Raw genomic sequence first — 21,549 nt, 5'->3', positions numbered from 1 at the left:
GCATCCTCTTCCAGCGGCCCGGGGTTTTCTAAAGGAAACAGAGCCTCTTTCTGTCCCTCCCAAACAAGACCACCTCGTAACCAGAGACCCCAAACGCAGGGATGGGCGCAGCATTTTCCAATAAGAGATAAAAATGCATTTTTAGACGGTCGTTATTTCTTTCTTTGAGGGTAGCCATAACGGACTTTAAATCATAATGCTTCAAGCCTCTTTTGCAATGTTTTGTCTTGCTTTTGTATTACAAAACACAAATGCATTGAATTTACAGGTGTGCATTAGCATTTTCTTACTAAAAAGTAAAAGCACTCAACCCCCAATTTTTTTTTTTTGATGAGCTGAGCTGTTTGAAATCGTCATTGAGTGGATACACTGCCTAACACAGACAGACCTAAGGGACCTCTGAAATGCTCGCTGAAAGTTAGCGTGATTTCCCGCTATGCACGCTTACGCAGGGCAGCTGCTCGCATGCGCACGCCGTTGTTGCGTCTGCATGCAGCTGTACGCCTGCCCACGCGTCTCGCCCGCCGCTGCCAGGCTGCATCTGCAGGTGCATCCGCCCCGTCTCACCCAAACACCACGCAGATCCGGTTAAAAGCGCATATCCATTAGTCACCTGGCCTTCCCCAGCGATTAATCTGCGCACCAGTGAAAAAAGCTAACCACGCTGAGCTTCTGCCTGCATGTTCAGAACTAGCCACACTGAGCTTCTGCCTGCATGTTCAGAACTAGCCTCGCTGAGCTTCTGCCTGCATGTTCAGAACTAGCCTCGCTGAGCTGCCTGCATGTTCAGAACTAGCCACGCTGAGCTGCCTGCATGTTCAGAACTAGCCACGCTGAGCTTCTGCTTGCATGTTCAGAACTAGCCTCGCTGAGCTTCTGCCTGCATGTTCAGAACCAGCCTCGCTGAGCTTCTGCCTGCATGTTCAGAACTAGCCTCGCTGAGCTTCTGCCTGCATGTTCAGAACTAGCCACGCTGAGCTTCTGCCTGCATGTTCAGAACTAGCCCGCTGAGTTCTGCCTGCATGTTCAGAACTAGCCCGCTGAGCTTCTGCCTGCATGTTCAGAACCAGCCCGCTGAGCTTCTGCCTGCATGTTCAGAACTAGCCCGCTGAGCTTCTGCCTGCATGTTCAGAACTAGCCACGCTGAGCTTCTGCCTGCATGTTCAGAACCAGCCTCGCGAGCTTCTGCCTGCATGTTCAGAACCACTCGCCAGCTTCTGCCTGCATGTTCAGAACCAGCAGCTGAGCTTCTGCCTGCATGTTCAGAACTAGCCTACTGAGCTTCTGCCTGCATGTTCAGAACTAGCCTCGCTGAGCTTCTGCCTGCATGTTCAGAACTAGCCACGCTGAGCTTCTGCCTGCATGTTCAGAACCAGCCTCGCTGAGCTTCTGCCTGCATGTTCAGAACTAGCCTCGCTGAGCTTCTGCCTGCATGTTCAGAACTAGCCACGCTGAGCTTCTGCCTGCATGTTCAGAACCAGCCTCGCTGAGCTTCTGCCTGCATGTTCAGAACTAGCCTCGCTGAGCTTCTGCCTGCATGTTCAGAACCAGCCCGCTGAGCTCTGCCTGCATGTTCAGAACTAGCCCAGCTGAGCTTCTGCCTGCATGTTTCGATTCCTTTCATGAGTATCTGCTGCATGTTCAGAACTAGCCTCGCTGAGCTTCTGCCTGCATGTTCAGAACTAGCCTCGCTGAGCTTCTGCCTGCATGTTCAGAACTAGCCTCGCTGAGCTTCTGCCTGCATGTTCAGAACTAGCCTCGCTGAGCTTCTGCCTGCATGTTCAGAACTAGCCACGCTGAGCTTCTGCCTGCATGTTCAGAACTAGCCACGCTGAGCTTCTGCCTGCATGTTCAGAACTAGCCTCGCTGAGCTTCTGCCTGCATGTTCAGAACTAGCCACGCTGAGCTTCTGCCTGCATGTTCAGAACTAGCCACGCTGAGCTTCTGCCTGCATGTTCAGAACTAGCCACGCTGAGCTTCTGCCTGCATGTTCAGAACTAGCCTCGCTGAGCTTCTGCCTGCATGTTCAGAACTAGCCACGCTGAGCTTCTGCCTGCATGTTCAGAACTAGCCTCGCTGAGCTTCTGCCTGCATGTTCAGAACTAGCCTCGCTGAGCTTCTGCCTGCATGTTCAGAACTAGCCTCGCTGAGCCTCTGCCTGCATGTTCAGAACTAGCCTCGCTGAGCTGCCTGCATGTTTCTTTTTTCCTTTCTGGTTGGAGTAGCTGTGTGCTAGCTCCTGCGAGCGCGTGACCGCCGGTCCGGTGCCAGTAGCCGTTCCGCGCCGCTGCGTGAATATCGGCTTTGGGGCAGGAGACTCAGCAGTTTGCTGGCAGCTGCGAATGCAGCAGATCCGCGCGGGACGCTCGTTATTCCTCAGCGGCCTGAGCGCTGCAGCCAAGCCGTCGCCCGTCCGCCCGTCACAGAAACGCTTTGGGGGGAAGGGGTCGAGGAGTGGGCGCTGTGACATCACCGCCCTTATTTCCTCTCGTATTTTTAATCCGTCCGCGGCGATGAAACGCGTTACTGATCCGACAGATTGCGGGTCGCGTCGACCCGTCGACCCCGACTGCCAGATTTCAGGAGTCGCCGCTCTTTGAAATCTTCATTTGTGTTTCTTGCCAGAATTTCATATTTTTCTTGTCATCTGGCGCATTCACAGATTGGTCTTGTAGGCTTATGGTGTAGAAGATTATAACACTTAGGCCCAAATGAACATAAAAAGTTTCTTTTCCTGTTTGAACTCAATTAGTTTCAAGGAAGTACTGGCAATGCAATTACAAAATGCAGTATAAAGATCACTGCACCATTACCGTTGTTCCTTCTGTGGAGAAGCAACTGGCCAGCATCGATTGGTGGATAAATACTATAAAGTTCAATTCAATTGGTGGAAGCTGTTGGTTTACTTCAGTATCCTCTACTCTTAAATAATGAGTTTGAACACCTTTGTTCATTAAACACAAACAATTTTCCAAGTTTGATGTGTTTTTTGGTGAGCAGGAAGCTATTTAAACCTCAGCCCTCTTTGAGCAATAGAGAAGAGGCAGGTCTCTGTTGTGTTTCCTAGTCCAGCCATAAGGCCCTCTTTCCCTATTAAAATGGGAGATAACGGTGTCTGATTGGAGCAGGCCTGTCACTGGGTCGACCCTGAACTCCTGCAGGCTTGTGAAAGGGGAAGCCTCTGGCACACCGACGCTGTGGGTTTGCCACACCTCCTCTGGAGCCAAAGCACTGGCGGGGGGTGGGGGGGTGGGGGGGGTAACGACGACCGCGGTCGATCGACAGAGGCAGAGGGCGAGGGAGCGGAAGCAGGAAGGAAGGAAAAAGAACCCGAAAGAGTGAAAATAATAGGAGGGGGGTGTGGGGGGCAGTTTAATTGTGCTGCCCGCCATGTCCCCCCCCCAGCGTGCCGTGACCCCCCCACACCCTAACCCAGATACGGACCCAGTTTAACTAGATCAGGCGCTGCCAAAAATACCTCCTCTTCCACGGCGACGGGAGGGGCGCAGCCGTCCCCTCTCTGGAGCTCAGCCATCCCTCCCCCTCCCCGCCCCGAAACGGCTCTCCCGGTCCCGCACGAACAGCCTCGAGTCCCTCCGTCGCGCGTTCGGTCATCAGCTGTTACTGATGCGCCGTGACGGCGGGCGCTGATGTCTGCGGGGGGGTGGGGGGGGGGTCACAAAAAGCTCTGATTAAGCGGTGGCGGCGTAGCGCGTGTGTGGAGGACCGCTGGCGGGGGACTGCGAGACGGGCAAATGGAGGGCGGCTCCCCCCCCCCCACCCTCCTCCGCCGCCGTAGCGGCCTTCGCTAGCGCACGGCGCTCGTACATTCCGCTCACTGCGTTTGTCGCGTTGTAAAGTACCGCGCGAATGAATGCGGAATGATTTAATAAAAGGACCGGTTAAGGGCCGGAATAATGAACCATAAAGCTAAGTGGCAGAGCCGGCCCCAGAGGAGTCACCTACCGAGAGCTCCTGAGCACGACCTGCAGCTCCATGCGTAGCGCACATCGATTTCAGGTTAACTTCTAATACTGAAATACAGTGTGGTCTTCACAGGGAGAGCGCCGCGTTCACGCTTTACTGCTTCACTGGATGTCGCTCTTCCCTCCCCTCCCCCTGAAAAAAGACGCTCCTCTGTCCCGTCGGAGCCGCGCCCTGCCGTCGACACGTTCGGGTTACTCGTGGGTACCGGGCGTCGGCTGAAGCAGGCTAAATCTTAGAGGGATGGGGAGAGGGCGTAGAGAGACTCCCAAATGAAGAGGTGCAGTGTTATACCTTGTATTAAGCAATCTATGGCGTTTATGTGAAACTTAGAGGTTGATGTAAGATGGATGGCCCTCTAAGGTGAATTTCCCACAGGAGATTGGTCAGCGTTCAGCCTATCACAGTGCGTGCTCTCACCCTGCCCATTCAGCGCCTGTGCCAACGGGCCCTGCTGCTCCTCAGAAGAATGACTGCGGGAAGCGTGCGGGCGGGGAGAGAATGTCACCGGCTGTTAATCTCCATATCCGAGCCCCCGCTCGCCGCTCGGTTAGGCTGACCTCCAGCCTGGCCCGTCGTGCGCTCGGTTAGCGGCGCGTGCGCCGTGCCTCGCCCTCGTTAGCGCGCGCCGCTGTTGCGCGCTCGGTTGCCTGCGCTTAGCTGCGCTCGCTGTTAGCGCGACGCTCGCCGCTTTAGCAGCCGCTGTTAGCGCTGCCGCGCTGTTAGCGCTGACGCCGCCCTCGGTTAGCGCGAGCCGCTCGTAGCTGCGCTCGCCGCTGGTTAGCGCTGACGCTCGCCGCTCGGTTAGCGCTGACGCTCGCCGCTCGGTTAGCGCTGACGCTGGCCGCTCGGTTAGCGCTGACGCTCGCCGCTCGGTTAGCGCTGACGCTCGCCGCTCGGTTAGAGCTGACGCTCGCCGCTCGGTTAGCGCTGACGCTCGGTTAGCGCTGACGCTCGGTTAGCGCTGACGCACGCCGCTCGGTTAGCGCTGACGCTCGGTTAGCGCTGCTGACGCTCGCCGCTTGGTTAGCGCTGACGCTCGCCCGCCTGTGTCTTCCAGGTGAACGGGCAGTGCGCTGGACACACGGCCATGCAGGCGGCCAGCCAGAACGGCCACGTCGACGTCCTCAAGCTGCTGCTCAAACACAACGTGGACCTGGAGGCCGAGGTAGGCGTTCCGCTCCCTCTCTCCCCTCACCCGGCCCCTCCCCCTGCTCTCCCTGGCCCCGCCCCTTCCCTCATCCCTACCCCTGTCCCCATGCCCAACCCCCCCCTGTCGCTGACCCCACCCCTTGTCCTGCCCATTTCCCCACCCTAGCTTTCCACCCTGTGCCTCTGTCCCTTCTCCTGGCCTGCCCCTTGCCTCCTTACCCCCCCCCCCACAGCTTCCTTCCTTTCCATCCAAAGAATATTTTTTTCAGGAATGACATCAGTCCTCTCTCAGGACACTTGCATTTGTTGCCCCTCATTTACATCTCCTGCACAGTCTCTGGGGCCCGTCCCTGTCAGATCTGGCCAAATGTGAAGTCACCCTCTCGGATTAGCTGCAGAGTTGGCACGCTGGTTTATGATGTGGGACAGCAGGCAGCTTGCCCTTCTTTTTTGCTTTTGCTTCATTCAGAGGGGAAAAGCAGAGAGGGTAAGAGACAGAAGGGATCACAGTGCACAAAGCACCACAGCGGGCGATCGATCCCCCCAGCCGCGCGGGGGTGTACGCGTACGACTGCGCCACACGCATCGCCATTCATGCAGCTTGTGACCGCCAAGGCAGATTGGATCCCGGTTATTTTGAGAAGTGATCATGCGAAAAGTTATTTCATTGACCCAGGTTTGCTTTAAGGTCTACTTTTTTTTATCTTGTCCATGCGCACTAGGCTTAGGGAGTATTCAGATTTTCACATCATACCATCATTAAAAAAGAGTGGTGTTGATGTGTAATTTTTAACTAGTAACAACCGAATGGTTCTTATTAGTAGTACCATTTAGTACCAGCGTGAATGTTGGCACGCTGACACGTGTGTAGTATCACCAGCTGTTCACAATTCACAGTGTTTACGTAGCCTTTGTTATTGTGAACATTTACAAGAAAGACCCATTTTTGGGTAAGTTTTTTTGTTTTTTTGAGGGGGTGGGTGGAGCTTAGCCGGGGCATTAGAGAGGACTGCCTACTCCACTGGGCTGAAGCCCCGGCCTTTATCACCGTATCATAAACGAGGCGACGTGCTAATATTATTAGCACGCCGCCCGATGCTCGTCACGCGCGCCCGTAAAAGCGGGCGCGGGGGCCGGGGGGGCGAGCGCCGTTACTCACCGACACGCTGGCGCGCCGGCGCTTCCCGCGCTCGTAATCACCGCCCATTATTCACGGCTTTCACGACGGCAGTTACTTCGCCGCCGCCAGAGCTCTGGTGCCGCAAGGCGTACCGCGGGCGGAATTTACGGCCCGCTCATCGCCTTTATCCAAACAGAAGTAAAGTTAGTGTCACCTCTGCATCCCGCTGATGTCGCTGAACTGAAACGGACGGGCCCAGGCGAAGGGGCGAGTAGAGTGAGGGCTTGGCGGTCGTCCGAGCGACGGCCGCTTCTCCCGGACTTATCTTGGACTCGGCTCCCTCTGTTTTAAATTTTTTCATTTGTTTTATTAATGACCAAATTTGGAAAGCCACTAGTAATGGCAGGGCCGTTTGTTTGCCATAGCGCATATAGCAAGAGCTGTATGCACAGCGATTCACCCAGTAGCTTTACGGAAATTACATTTGAAGTGCGGTCACATCGGAACTGTACATCTCCGGGGCGTTGACGCAGACAAAAATGCGCCAAGGAATGTGTTTATTTCTGAGGGAATTAAAGATGTATCTCTCCCTCTCCCTCCCCCCTCCCCCCTCCCCCCTAGGCCCAGCGCAAACGACTTTCAGAATTAATTTGGTTGTTCCAGAGCATGCGGCAGTTGTCCGAGGCAGGCAGCCATCAGAATGCTGCTCGTGTCAGACTGAAAATAGACCGTGCTTCAAATAAAAAAAAGCCTGTTTTCTCTCTCACTGCCAGTATTCCCCAAAATAATCACTGCTTTGTGATGATTGTAAATTTTTGTCTAGTCTTCATAATTTACTGCTAATGTCACGACGAGCCCTTAAAAAAATGAGTTGCAAATTTAAGGCGTTTTTTTCCCTCCCCTTGAACAATGTTGAGGAATATTCAGTATCCTAATGGTTCAGTACTTGCTCTGCATTAGACAGGTATTCTGTTATTTTTTATGTTTTTATTTATTCATTTTTGCATCCGCAGAACAGTTTGCAATCACTGATAATTAAGTGACTTCCCCGCAGTTAAGGCAGCAGTTTTGTTTGAACCCTAGATGAAAGGGTTTTCACTTAGTGAGAGGAAGGCACTTATATGGGAACCCATCAAGATGGTTGTAGTTCACTGCCTTTTTATTTTCTTGGATGATCTCCATATCCATGGTGAATTATATACCCTACATTATTTATGTGATTCTGTCGTTCAGCTAGACATTGACTGATTCAATTAAGAGACAGTTAACTTTCTCAGAAGTACTACAGCAGGGCCCGACCCAAGGACCAAACCAGGGAATCTAGATGTGAAGGAAGTATTTATTGGAGGTAAAGGATTTGTCTCTTGTCCCTTACAGGACAAGGACGGGGACAGGGCGGTGCACCACGCTGCGTTCGGCGATGAGGGCTCCGTGATCGAGGTGCTCCAGCGGGGCGGCGCCGACCTCAACGCTCGAAACAAGCGGCGGCAGACCCCGCTGCACATCGCCGTCAACAAGGGCCACCTGCAGGTGGTGAAGACGCTGCTGGACTTCGGCTGCCACCCCAGTCTCCAGGTAGGACTGCTGTACTACTGCTGTCTCTGTGTTATGTACTGTACTCCCTCCCTGAGAACTGTACTACGCACTGCATACTACCTCACTGGGAACTGTACTACACACTGCATACTCCCTCACTGGGAACTGTACTACACACTGAATTCTCCATCAGTAGGGACTGTGCTACACACTGCATACTCTCTCACTGGGAACTGTACTATACACTGCATACTCCGCCACTGGGAACTGTACTACACACTGCATACTCCCTCAGTGGGGACTGCGCTACACACTGCATACTCCCTCACTGGGAACTGTACTATACACTGCATACTCCCTCACTGGTACCTGTGCTACACACTGCATACTCCCTCACTGGGAACTGTACTATACACTGCATACTCCCTCACTAGGAACTGTACTACACACTGCATACTCCCTCACTAGGAACTGTACTGCATACTGCATACTCCCTCACAAGAAACTACTGCACGCTGCATACGCCCTCAATAGGAACTGTACTACACACTGAAAACTCCCTCACTAGGAACTGTACTGCACACTGCACTGCTCTACACACTGGGTTCCCCGGATATTGTCCTTTAGAGCCGCAGGTTCTGCTGTACTTTACAGCGGCAGCCAGTTTAGCCCAGAGATATCGGCTGAGCCAAGTAAACTATGTGATCACCTACATTAACTGATCAATTAAGTGCAAAGTAACAGTGAAAGCCAACATATACTGAACTCTGCCAGGCCAGAGTGAGGATCCATGCTGCATAAGTCTCACTGAGCCCCACATTACTCTCTATACAGTCTCAGTGAGGACTGTACTACACTGTATGTACTACACTGTTGTCTCACTGAGCACCGTACTACACTCTACTGTTCCATTGAGCATGGAACTACATTCTGTGCAGTGTGACTGAGGAAAACAAACTGGGAAAACATGAACACAGGTTAGTGCTTGGTTACCCATGCAAAAAGAAACTGCCCTGCAAAGATTTATTTTTAGTCTTCTTAAAACCTTCTGATACCTTTGCAAACAAATGTTCAGACTTTTTAGACAGCGAAGAGTTCAAATGCAAAAATACTTTTAATTCAGAAACAAAAATTCTGACTTATTTTGTCTTGTGCAAGACAGTTATTTCATCAACAGCAAATGCAACAGTTTTACCAGTGTTGAGATGAAAATAAAAGTTGTTACCCGGTGGATAACATGGTAATGGCTGAAGTAATGTAATATGGTTGACGACGGCAATAAATTCAGCCTGTCCAAGGAGCTCTTGGGCTCAGACCGCTGAGGCTTGGAATTGCATTTTCCAGGAGATTCATTCGAACAATGGCAGCTGTCAGTTTCATTTGTTAATTAACCCAGCAGACCAACAAAATTAAATGGAGTCGAACTAAGTGCTCAATCAATACATCATTCAGATTTTTCATTTTTATTGTGCAACTTGGAGCTTTGAATCCCACCCGTTGCTTGTCGGTAGCTTTCAAAGTGATTCACAGGGAAGCATACCTGTTTGAACGATGCTGCAGTGTGTCTTTATGTGTATCCGCGACCTCTGAATATTTGTGCTCTGACTGATATGAACCGTACCGTGTTTAACATGCAAAATGTGCTGCTTCGTTTCTTACTCCAGCTTACTGTCAAACCGGTTTTCCCCACAAAGAAACGTGCTGGTGGTGATCTCATAACAGACTTAAAATGCCGGGGAGATATTATTTATTTGAAAATTGTACCGTTGGAAGCCCTCTCTATATTCTCAGCAGGACGGCTAGTCTCATTTTCCACTGGGCTGCATGCGATCTCATCATGCATTGTGCTACATCCCGCACAGTGTTTTACTGGCCACTGTAACACTCTTTCTGTCTGTAATGAGGTCTTCACAAGATACTGCAACTACTGTCTCGGATCAGATATGCATCAGGTGTAACCTCCATTCCTGTCTCAATGATAGGATATTCATTAGGTTTAAACTCATTAGGTATAAACTCCATTACCATAATCAGATATGCACTAGGCGTTACCTATTATTGTCTCTGTAATCAGATATTTATTAGATGTAGCCTTCTCCACAGTTTCCATTATCAGGTAATCATTAGGTGCGATGTCTGCTCTATATTAACCAATAACGTCTCCATAATGGGCTATGGGACTGTGCTAGTGCTTCTACGGGCTGTATAATTGAACATTCATTGGGAATTACCCTCTGCTAAGTGTATGGTGTGGCTCCAAAAATGTATAACATTTGCGGAACTTTTCGTTCATAGGCTATTGCTGCTCGGTCAGTGTTCCCCTCTCACTTGTTTCCAGTTTGAATCAGAAACCTCTGCTACAGACTCCCAGAGTCAGATTAAATTATACCCCAAATTAGGTTAGAGCAGGAGCAAACTAGATTTGAGACTTACGGGCGCAGTTCAACTAAAACAGAATCTTGAAAGATTGCCTGAGAGCCCGTGGCGACCGAGTCCTGAGTTTAACTCTGGGGCAAATTCCACTGGTTTTTGTCACCTCATGTTCCATTTAACGGATGTTACCACTCTAACACAGTTTGTCTTTTGAATAGTTTTGGAGTTCGAGGGCATCTCCTTGCTTTTAGGGGATATTTGTGAGTTATATTCTCTGCAAGCTGCATATCTGTGGGAGTGAAGCAGAGAAGTGGCTACCCGTTCACTGGAAATGCTCCACTTAATACAAAGAAAAATGGTAAATCACAAAATCCTATAAACCGTTTTCATGGCATACATCCCTGTGCTAAATTACTGCACAGTCTTTGAAGCGGACACCTTAGTACTTAATGGGAAGATTTACTTTTTTCCTCTGAATAATATATTTAGTAGGCTGCGCTGTGTACAGATGCATTGCCTTTGTAACAGTGCAAGCCTATTTTAGATTTCTGGTGGTATAAGACTTCAAGTGAGGTAAAGAACCAGTGCACCTGGACAGACAGACTCCCGCTCCTACCCGCTCCTTCGCTTCCCGCCAGTCCTTCCAAACCGCGGTGTTTCCCTCCGCTGCTGTCCACGAAGAGCCCGCAAACGCGACCGTGCGGTTTGTTTGGACTGACCGCCGTGACCTCGGTCCACCCCTGGCACTGCCGCGCCGTGAGGACAGCTGCCGATCAGTCCAGAAGGGACCGCCGTTCCGGTGTCTCCATGGAGAAGAAGCCGCTCGGCAGCAGTGATAGAATCAATGCCTCCTCCCATCACCCCCCGCCCCCCAACTTCAGCTTCTAAAAAAAGAAAAGCAGGCTGTTGAGACGAACGCTGAAAGCCAGCCCTACCTCAGCCGCCATCGCTGCAGACTCCCCTTCCCCAGCAGTTACCAGGCCCCTCCCCTCCGCTGTCGTCATAATGTGCTCCCCCGAACGTCCCTGTCCATTTGGGCCGCTGCCCAGACGCACATTAGCGCCTGCAGGCCCGGACTCCTGCAGACCAGGCGGGCCCGGCGCTTTTTCGGGCAGGGAGCCACTCCTGTATACAACGGGGAGCTCTGTTCCCCCCGCCACACAGACCGCTCGCTGGTGACGTCCCGGACCGACTGCAGCTGCGCCCCGCTCCGGAGACACAGAGCGTTAGCGCTCGCCACGCCGCGCGGAATCCGAGGCCTTCTTTGGGTAGAGGCAGCACACACTTGGCAGACGCGAACGTGTGAGAGAGATGGTAACAGTCCCAAACACGAGAGTGGGGGGGGGGGAGACTTCTGACACAGAGGACTGCTAAAACACCATCCACTCTTTTGCAGTTGTCCTGCCTCTCTCCTGAACATTCACCTTTTTTCGCATGGACACCCTTGTGTTTTTTTTGGCGCGAGTGGGCTCATATGATATTGTGTAGGGTACGTCCTGCGTACACAGAACAGCGCTTGCGTTTCAGGTGACCCCCTGCATCCAGAACCTTGTTTAGTCGTCAGGATTGATGATTATTCATAATATATCTCCCTAAGACAACAAAGATAAGCTTTTTAGTTTATAATTGTTTTTCAAACTGAAGGATGAATAGCTTGTACATATAAGACCAGGCAATTAAAAACAGCACCACTAAACCTGCGAATGAAGCGCGCAGTGCCAGACCAGTACACGTTTCGTCAACCTTTTTCAGTTCAGCCTTTGGGTTTGAGGAAGCTAGTTTTATCACATCGCTGTGTGTGGTCAGCTATATTAAGGCAAAGGCTCAATGTACCGAGTGGTGCTAGCAACAGTTTCCACTCCATTTCCTGCTATTGCGAATTGCACAGTGTTTTTAGAAACTGGCAGGGTAAAAGTCATCATGACATAGGACCAAGTAATTCTTAAATGAATAAAAATAGATTAAAAATAAAATGAAGCACGCAGCTACAGAGGATGCACTAGACTAGTGTCTATACTAGATAATGCAGATTCTATCTTTTAATCTATAATTTCATCATGGGTTATGTTCCTGTGCTATCTTGTTTATGACTGTCTGAAATATGGTTGTAGTCATTATCAGGAGTCTTAATAAATATTGCCTTTCCATAAAATTATTTAGAATAGCTTTGTTTCTACTTGTATCACTGTTCCCATAACTGTTCAAATGTTGGGTTCTTGAATTAGTTTGAAAGAGGGAGGCTGTGGAAATTGGTTTGTAAATTAGCTTTTGCAAGTGTGCGGTTGCAGGCGTTTGACTCTCTGCTGCCCCTACAGGACTCAGAGGGAGACACCCCCCTTCACGATGCCATCAGTAAGAAGCGGGACGACATGCTGTCTGTGCTGTTGGAGGCGGGGGCTGACGTCACCATCACCAATAACAACGGTTTCAACGCCCTGCACCACGCAGCACTACGCGGGAACCCCAGGTAGGCCCCTCCCTCGTACCCTCGCAGGCCTCTGGGTGGAAGACACCAGGGTCTACAGCTGTCAGGCTGGGTCAGGTTCTGTGCTGGTCTTCAGCTGTGACTGGGGAAAGCAGCCCTGCACGTTTGAGTGCTCTGTGTCCCTCACTCAGTGTCACCTTGACTGACTGACTGAATGACTGTATCGCTCCTGCAGTAACGATGGTTTACCACTAGAGGTAGTAGCAGTCACCAGTAGTACTGTTCAGTTTTTATTTTTACATGTAGGCTTTTAATAAATGCAGTTCCATTGTTCTGGTTTGAAAATATGACAGTTGGATCTGTGAAATTGCAGTGATTTAATGCTATGATAGCTTGGAAGAACAGGTTTACAGATTTGTTCCAAAAATGACAGTGACTTTCATTTAAATAGTGCTTTTTTATAAGTTAAAGTGGTTCTGATCTCAACAGAAAGGTGGCATTAGGTAGCAGATTTACTACAACAGCAGTTTCTCAAATGCATGTTAAGAATATATAACTGGCTGAATGATAGACCTCGGCAGCACTGTTAGAGGAAAAGAAATGAATTATGTGTTGAGGTACGCTGAGATTTCACAAGCGGATACCAATTTGGACAAACCATGTTTGCATTTCTGCTGCTGATATCAACACTACGGGCAGACGGCTTAAAATTCAAGAACATCATAAATGGCCATTTCTCCTCTTCCCAGGGGCTTGTCCCCACTAGTCTTTTGCATTTGTCGGTCTGGGGTGAAATTGTGACCCTCTCTTGCTTGGAGCATCTCTGGGCAACGCATGATTGGCAGCAGTACTGACCAATAACATCGCTCAGGGAGGAAGGCTATCGGTCGGCAGAGTTTCCCTGTCTCGTAGCGCATTGGTAGCTCCAGGTCATTCAGTTAGCTGCAGTCTGCCTGTAGTCCTTTCGACGCAGCGGCTGGGAAATGTAGTCAGCAGATAACTCAATGGAAATAAGCGGTGGCTGGCTGCACGTTTTTCAGTGGGTACACATGCTAGCTCGCGCTGTCCAGAATAGAGGGAGGACCTGGCAGTGGCTGGGTGTTTTGTGTTAGGAGAGAAATAAACCAAGGGCAGAAGTTTAAAAGATGCACTTCCCTGAAGTGTTCCCCTGAAGCTCTGCTTCTCCCGAAGCGCGCTAGTCAAGTGAGGGCAGCACGCAGAATGCATTCCAGAGCGCTGGTGTCACGCTCGGGGTCTGGAGCGCCGCGGAGCCTTCAGCGATTAGCCTAATTTAAGTCATCGATGGGCGAGCGTCCGCACGCCGTGTTTCCCGGGCCAGAGCAGCTGATTGAGAGGGCTCCCCTGCAAACCTGCAGACACTGCAGCCCGCCGGGGCCGGAGCTTCACCCCTGCGCCGCCAAGATACTGTGGCTGCGGAAATTTCAAAAGATGAAATTAAGATTCAAATGAAAGCGTTTATGTAATCTGCGCTTCCAGCTCCCTCGTTATTCCAGAGGCAGTTCATTAAAGCGGATCCAGTGGCTCAGCGCAGGCAGGCAGCGTACCTACCTACCCCGACCGCGTGTTACACACAGCAGCAGCGCTGAAATTAACTCCTCGCGCTCGCAGGGCGTATCAGACTACTGTTCATTTTGACATCATTTTAGCATTTGTGTATTTTCAGTGCCAAGTTGTTTCTGGCACACGGACTTCTGAAACGTGACTGGTCTCGTAGTATTGCCTTTTAAATTTTGAAATCCAGCTCAAGGTTATGCTCCCCCTGGACGCAGTAGGACGTTATGTGCTCTAAATGTCTCCTGTAAAGCTCATTGCTCAGATTTTCTACCTGAAACGAATGAGAAACTGCCAGCTGCAGTATGCAGCGCGTTCAGTAAGGTGCGTGGGAAACTGCCGATCGTATAGGGGGATAGATTCCGGCGAGTTGCGTCTTTTGTCTTTAGAATGTTGCAATGTCATTTCTGAGAGCGCTGCAGTCCCTGCTGCATAAGCAGCTGCAGTTCGCCTTCTCTGCGCACAGCGCTGGTAACCGCTTCCCACCAGTCACTTTAAAGACTGCTCTACGCTCGGCGGATTGAGGGGCCTTCACGTGGTTTAATCAAATTTGTCAATTAAATTTCCTCTCTCTCTCTCTCTCTCTCTCTCCCCCACCTGAGAGTTTTTGCGGAGCGGTTTGTTGCTTTCCGTCACTTTAAAGGCGTTTCCGCGTCGCTGATGTTGGCCGGCTGGCTCTCTCTGAAGTTGAATGGCGTGCGTTATACAGTAGGGAAGTTAGCATCGCGGGCTCGCCGCATGCTCTGGGCATTAAAGTACGCCGTTGCTGTGAAACGCAATCAGCCGTGCGCAGGTGGCGCAGTTTAACCCTTCGCTGGCCCGCTGACCGAACGCTGCATAGGTTGGCCTGTTTCCGCGCGCGTGCGGTCGAAGGTGGTCGAAACGCCTGTCCGTGCGCGGTCTCGTTCGGTCCGCGTTTAATTGCGTTTAATGTGTGAATGCGGCGTGTCGCTGAGGGCCCATCGGCTGTTTGCCGCGGTGCAGCGCTGCGGTGTGCTCCGTGCCGCGGTGCAGGGCTGCGGTGTGCAGGGCTGCGGTGCAGCGTGCTTTGACTGGCCCGGTTCCAGAGCCTTTTGGTCAAGGACTCAAGGACTTGTTTATTTGGTGGGACGCCGTCGCTGCACGTCATTTGCTCGAGCACATATGCAGCTCTGCTGAAGGGCTCCGGGATGTGGGGAACATATGAAGTCAAGCATCGCACATCACCCCCCCCCCCCCACCCGACCCGATACAAGCACCCGCGAAGCAAATGAGTAATCACGACGTGTAATCTCTTAACACACCACCGCCTTCAGTCTCTTCTCAGGAACCTGGGAGTTTTCAAATCTGTGGATTTCGCAGGAAATAAACTGGGGAAAACAAATCTGCTGGCGTACGTAATTCATATCCGAACGAGGTTTGGCCCGAGCCTGACGTCGCTTTTAACGGAGTATTCTGTGTGAATAAGCCTCTAAGCACATCAGAGATTGCTGTTCAGTGTGAGCCGCGGCGTCGTCGCGTGCGCGTACGCGCTAGCCTGCGCTGGCTCTGGGGTCAGCGGGTAATTGACTGGGCATCGATCACTGCAGCAGGCTCCGAACCGGCCGAACGGGGGTGAGGATTGACCGAGCGGCACCGAGGTGGATCACAACCGATGGCGCGGGCTGGCGAATGGAGCCGGCCCCAGAGGCGTCTTTACCGGCCGCCGGCCGATTCGCTCTCCGCCCGTCCCCTCCGGGCGGCCGGGGGCACGGCAGGAACAGGCCGACGGGGCGTCCCGGGGCGCGAGGTCCAGCTCGGGACTCCCGTCAGCCATTTTCCTGGACGGCCGTCGTTCCCATTGGCCCTTTTTTAAGGACGCGTTGGCGGGGGCGGAGCTGGGAAAGGGCCGGCGGCGGCGCTTACGCAAGCAGCGGTTATTCTCACCCAGGGCCCGCCGCCGCTTCCGCTCCCCAATTAACTCCACGGGTGATCCAGTTTCTCACGCCGCTCGCTAGAGTCCGCCGTGTTCCTGTCGCCGTGCGGACTTTAGCGATTGGTTATCTCGCGCTCGCACACTTGCACGCACACACACACGCGCGCGCGCGCACACTCATACGCACCCTTGCCGAGTTGGCCAGCGCAGTCTGATGGGCCCATTGTCCTTGATAGCGGCTATTTATGGCTCGGCCCAGAGCCGGTGTACGGCGGTGGATTTCTGGGAGCTGGCAGGCCAGAGCAAACATTTGGGATGGCACATGCTGATTAAATGCACCATTTAGAAACGCGCGTCGAGGGTGCACCGGGGGAAACTGGGATACGCAATCAGCCCTGTGACGTTAGCTCCCAGACCTTTACTGGCCTTCTCCGCATTGCTGCTCGATGTTGGAAGCAGTGCTTCTGGCTCTCCTGTACCTGGGGTAATGCACTGCCCCCCAGTGCCCCCCACCCCCCCCGGCTGTTCTGTCAGATGCTTGGACCATTGCCTACCTCAGCTCACTTCCTCCCTATGAGGCAGTGACCACAGCACGGGTTTGAGGGTCTCCCATTACATCCTGCCCACACTCGCACAACCAGGAGAACGACTGTTTATTTTTCCCTCCTCACACCAACTGATAAATTACAGGCAATGGCAATAATCCGGATTGCCTGCCACTTTTGCCTGACATTCTATTTCAAGGCAGTGCTCAGAGATCTATTGAAGTCAATCCCCCAATGCCATAACTTCCTGTAATGGCTTAAAGGAAAGAAAACAAAGTGGTCCATTTAAGATGCTTATAAATCTTTTTTTTGTCTGCATCGTGGGTAGTCCTGCTTATTGTGTGGGCTCGGGCGCGAGAGGGCCTACGTTCCCCAGAACCCCTCTTGCTCCCGCGTCCCTGGCTTAAATGGGGCGCGGGGCTTTGGGGTCCTGGGTTGTGCGGTTCGGCTGCGGAGGTGAGAACGCTCAGTAATCCCTATTTATTGTGTTCCTGCGCAGTAAAAGCGTTTTGTCTGGCGCTCCATCCCCTCATCTGAGAAATCAGGATATATGTTGCCTTTCACAACCCCTTCTCACAATTTTCTTTTATTTCCCAGCTGAGCTCCCACACAGTGTTTTATTAAAGTGACCCTCTGGACTGCACCAAAGCTGAACCCATTCCAGCCTCTAAATCACCCGCCTTTCCATTTATTCCCGTGTCACGCTTGTTAGGGAAAGAGGCTGATCAAAGGGCCTCTCCCCGTACCTGTTTTTGTTTGACTTCAGAGCGGGTCCCTGGCACAACCTCCATCCAAATCCCGTTGACCCAAGACAATTTGATACCACCAAAGTGTTTAAAAAAAAAAAAACGATTGTAGTGTTGAGGATGCTTTGCGAATACGTTTCAGGACCCGTTTGTTCCCGTGCTGGTGAGTGTAGCCGACTGTGGCTCTGCATTTAGTCGGTGTGTGAGTTAGCATATCCCCAGCGCTGCTCTTCGCCTGCTGTAAACGGTATGATGTAAACCCTGCTCTGTTCGCGGGGCGGTGTGAATTATGTGAAGCGAGTGCTGCGAGTGCGCTTGTGTCTCCAGGCGATCAGCTGGAGAGCATACCGCAGCGGCGACTGCAGTGGGAGGCACCTCCGGTCTGTCGCGCAGCGTGAACGGCGCCCCCTTGTGAACTTAGAGGGGCGCGGCTGCTGTCGCGGACGCCAGACCCCCGGCTGACGGCAGGGCAGGGGAAGCGGGCTGCGTTTAGGGGGCGCGGCGCGGCGTAGGGCCGTTTGAGCACTGCAGGAGGCCTGAGGGGCAAGCAGAGGTTATGAGCTTCACTGTACCTAACCTGTCTCGCCGCTCCTGCACACTGCGCCGCCGACATGTGCACATTTCCGAGTGGGGAGTGCTGAAGGGCTGGGGGTGTGGGGGGTTGTGAGGGCAAAAATGGGGCACGCAACGGGGAGACCGAGGACTGCCTCTCTTATCCCAGTTCTCAGCAGTGCCAGTTTTTCTGCCCGCGTGTATATGTCTGTGTGGCGCGCCTTCCTGGTGGTATGTCCTGGCAGCACAATCTGTTTACTTTGCCTTCCTGCTGTTTCCTTTTCTTGTGAGGACAGGTCTTCAGAGGCCTGGAGTTTTCTCTTCATGGTCTCCTCTGTGTGACATGGCTTGGGCGCATTATTGGAAGGAAACTGTATCACCGCTCAAAAACCTGACCAAAAAAAAGAAAGAACATAGCGGCATAAAACCTGATCGACTTTCTTGTCGTGTGTTACATTGAAAGCACTTGGTGCTCCGCTGTGGGCAAAATCATAGGAGTGGAATTGTCTACTTAAAAAGCAAGATAATTATACCTGGTCTGTTACACTGGTTGGATATACTGTATGTGTGTGCGCGTGTGTGCCTGTGCGTTTGCGTGTGTGAGTGTGTGTGTGTGCGTGTGTGCCTGTGCGTTTGCGTATGTGAGTGTGTGTGTGTGCGTGTGTGCCTGTGTGTTTGCGTATGTGAGTGTGTGTGTGTGCGTGTGTGCCTGTGCGTTTGCGTATGTGAGTGTGTGTGTGCATGGGTACGTGTGCCTGTGTCAGCCATAATCTGAGCGAGGCTCTGGCAGGCAGACTGCTGCTGTAAGACAGTGCTGCCACAGCACTGTAAACAATATGCTTAATAGCGCGTGACTCATAAAAGCGCTCAAAACAGGCCCTACAGCAGCCGATGGCGCGCGCTTTTTTATTTTACTTTTCTAACAGCTTTCCCCTCTTTTAAACGCAAACAAATCGGCTAACCTACGCGTTAATTACCACGCAGCCTCCTTCGCGAGATCCCTGCCGACACACAGGTTTCCGCGAAAGAGAGCTATCAGTATCACAGTATGATTATGAGGAACAATCAACGCACCCCAATCTAGCGGGTCCTTCTCCCGGAACTAATGGACCCCTCAAACGACGGCAGTCGTAACGGCCCCCGCCATAATAAAAAGTGTACATTAAAACAAAACCAACTGTTTTTATGCCGTTTAGCAACCAGAACGACGAGGCAATTCGCGGCGCGCGGAAACTGGCGGCCTGACGCTCGGGAGCGGAGCGTGCTAGGAGGCAGCGCTTTGTACTTGGTGGGGTGCTGAGCTCGGAGAACTGATGGGCGTAGATTTAATTCCCAGCTGCTGCGTTGCTGTTGCACCCACAAACGAAACTTTTAACCTGATCCAGTGAAACTCCAGACGCACATTGCCCCGAATGTGACCTTCTGCCGAGCAAATACACTAAGCAAACAAACTCAGAGCCCATACTAAATTCTGTGTGAGCGTTTTAGCTCGTGGTTTCTAAGATCCGAGTTCCTGGTTTCTGTACTCCCTCAGCTCCTGATTGGTTAGATGGGCGTAGCTGTATGGATGGCAACTGGGATTACACAGGGAACAGAATCAGTTAGCTGCTGCTGCAGTACTCTTCTCATGGACTGCCTGTGTGTTCACTATGCAGGTCTAAATGAACCATATCACCCAGAAATAATGGCAGTTGAAGAGCCTATTTGAATATCAAGATTTATTTGTGTGCGTGTACGTCTGTGTGTTTGTGTCTGTGTGTACATTTGTGTTAAAATAGGTGAGAAATGCAGAATAAATGAGCTGTAGTATGCTGTAATGAAGTGTGTGTGTGCGAGTGCGTGCGTGTGCGAGTACCTTTTGTGATGAAAAAGGAGAGAAACAGAATAACGAGCTGTAGTACATTTTAATGCCGTGTGCGTGCGTGCGTGCGTGCGTGCGTGTATCTGCGCGTGTGTGTCTGCGCGCGTGTGTGTGTGTGTGTGTGTGTGTGTGCGCGCAGCAGTGAGAGAGGTGCTGCAGGACTCTATGACAGTGTCTGCGCACAGCCCTGCTCCCGTGATTTGTGCGCCAGAGCTCCAGCTTCACAACATCTGCCTTCTGTCTCCAGCCCGCGCTGGTCGCGAAGGCGAGCGCGTGGGGGGGGGGGGGGGAGGGTGGTGCGTCAGAGTGGCGTATGTGTGCAAAACGACTCATCCGGCCTCTCCTCAGAACACCCCGATCCCTGGAAAAGACTCCCCTATCTCTGAGTGTTTATCTCACTGTGAGCCCCTCCCCATCCCGCCCTCGCGCCTACCCCACCCTTCTTTCGGACGCATCGTTAACATCCCCACACGCTCACTTCAGTACTTGTTGTGCTGCCATACATTCCTTCTGAAGTACTGTGCCTCTCCAAAGTGCATATGTCCCTGTTCTATTTATAAACTGTTTAGAATACCTGCTTGGAATATCAATCACGCAGTCAACGTTCAGCCAGGAAATGGGACCATAATGCCGATTGGAGTTTTGCTGTTCTTTTATTCATCAAGGAGAAAAGCACGCATAAAAAAACATCCAGCATGAAACAAAGACACGTGCAGCCTGACTAAGTTATCAATTCGATTTTACCATTGAAGGAAGAAACTCATCACTGCAGTGCTCCAATCTCACTGGCCTTTGTAACAGACTGAAAAGAAACACACACACACAGACTGTGACAAGAAACATTCGCTGCGTCCGCGCCAAGGAAGAACAAAACACAAGGGAGAACGGGAGCGAATGTTAGCGCTCCTAAGGAACAGCCCGGGACGAGGAAAGCCAGGCTAGACGTGACATCACACCGGTCCTGTAGTGATCAATGCATAGCTACAGCTGGTTGAAGGGGACCAAATCCATTGAAGAGGTGATTTGGTTCCATTTTACCAGCTTTAGCAAAGCATTGGGCTTCGATTTTGATGCGGAGCCCCTGCGCAATAAAGGAAAGGTTTTTTGGAAGAGGCAGAGGATGGATCTCTCCCACAGCTCTCTGCAGTACCAGGGAACAGAGCCCGAGCAGGTAAACTAATACTGGGCCGGAGAGCCAGCCGAGGCCCAGAGGAGAACCTTTATCTGATCATTACCTCCTAACAAATCGTGCTGCGGAACGCTTCGCCGCCGTCTCTTTGGAACGCGTCCCTCTTAGAGACGCAGCCGACCTCACCCCGCGGTGTACACCCCCCTCGCCCTTTCCTCCACCTCTCTCTTCCCTATTCCCCTTGTCACCTTGCTTTTTTCCCCCCCCCTCGTATTCTGTCCAGAAGTATAAGCAGAATTGTTAGCTGAGACATGGGTAAGAACAGGTCATCTGCGCTCTCGAGGCGGATGCCCGGGGGTGGTGCAGCGGCCGCGGCGGCTGATGGATGGCGGTCGCGCGCGGCGCTCGGTGGGTCACCGGGACGCCAGGCTGATGAGAGGGGACGGGCTGGAGGTGACGCCGGGGGCCAAGGGGAGCCTCGCAGGCAAGCTCTCACTTTATTGTCTTACGCAGTCTCGGTCCGCAGCGGCTGCGGAGCCGCCTTTTCTCAGGCAAAGTTGCGGTGAGGAATAAAGAGGGCCGACCCGATGTTTCAGAGCACGAGGCCGCTGTTCCGCCTGAGCAGGGCCTCGAGGGGCGTCGGGCCAAGCGAAATTAGCC

General features: G+C 52.1%; 1 protein-coding gene across 1 annotated transcript in view; it reads left to right on the top strand.

The window, feature by feature from the left end:
- The window catches only part of mib1 (MIB E3 ubiquitin protein ligase 1), a 98,652-nt gene that overhangs the window by 26,984 nt on the left and 50,119 nt on the right, over positions 1-21,549 (top strand). Inside the window, exons 10-12 of the mRNA XM_064346912.1 lie at positions 5,045-5,152; positions 7,634-7,831; positions 12,481-12,632. Of these exons, the coding sequence (XP_064202982.1) occupies positions 5,045-5,152; positions 7,634-7,831; positions 12,481-12,632 (458 nt within the window). The remainder of the gene's footprint in view (positions 1-5,044; positions 5,153-7,633; positions 7,832-12,480; positions 12,633-21,549) is intronic.

The sequence above is a fragment of the Anguilla rostrata genome, chromosome 8 (assembly GCF_018555375.3).
Source record: "Anguilla rostrata isolate EN2019 chromosome 8, ASM1855537v3, whole genome shotgun sequence".
Taxonomy (NCBI): Eukaryota; Metazoa; Chordata; class Actinopteri; order Anguilliformes; family Anguillidae; genus Anguilla; species Anguilla rostrata.
The sequence above is the reverse complement of the archived record's forward strand: the minus strand, read 5'-3'. Positions and strand labels throughout refer to the sequence as shown.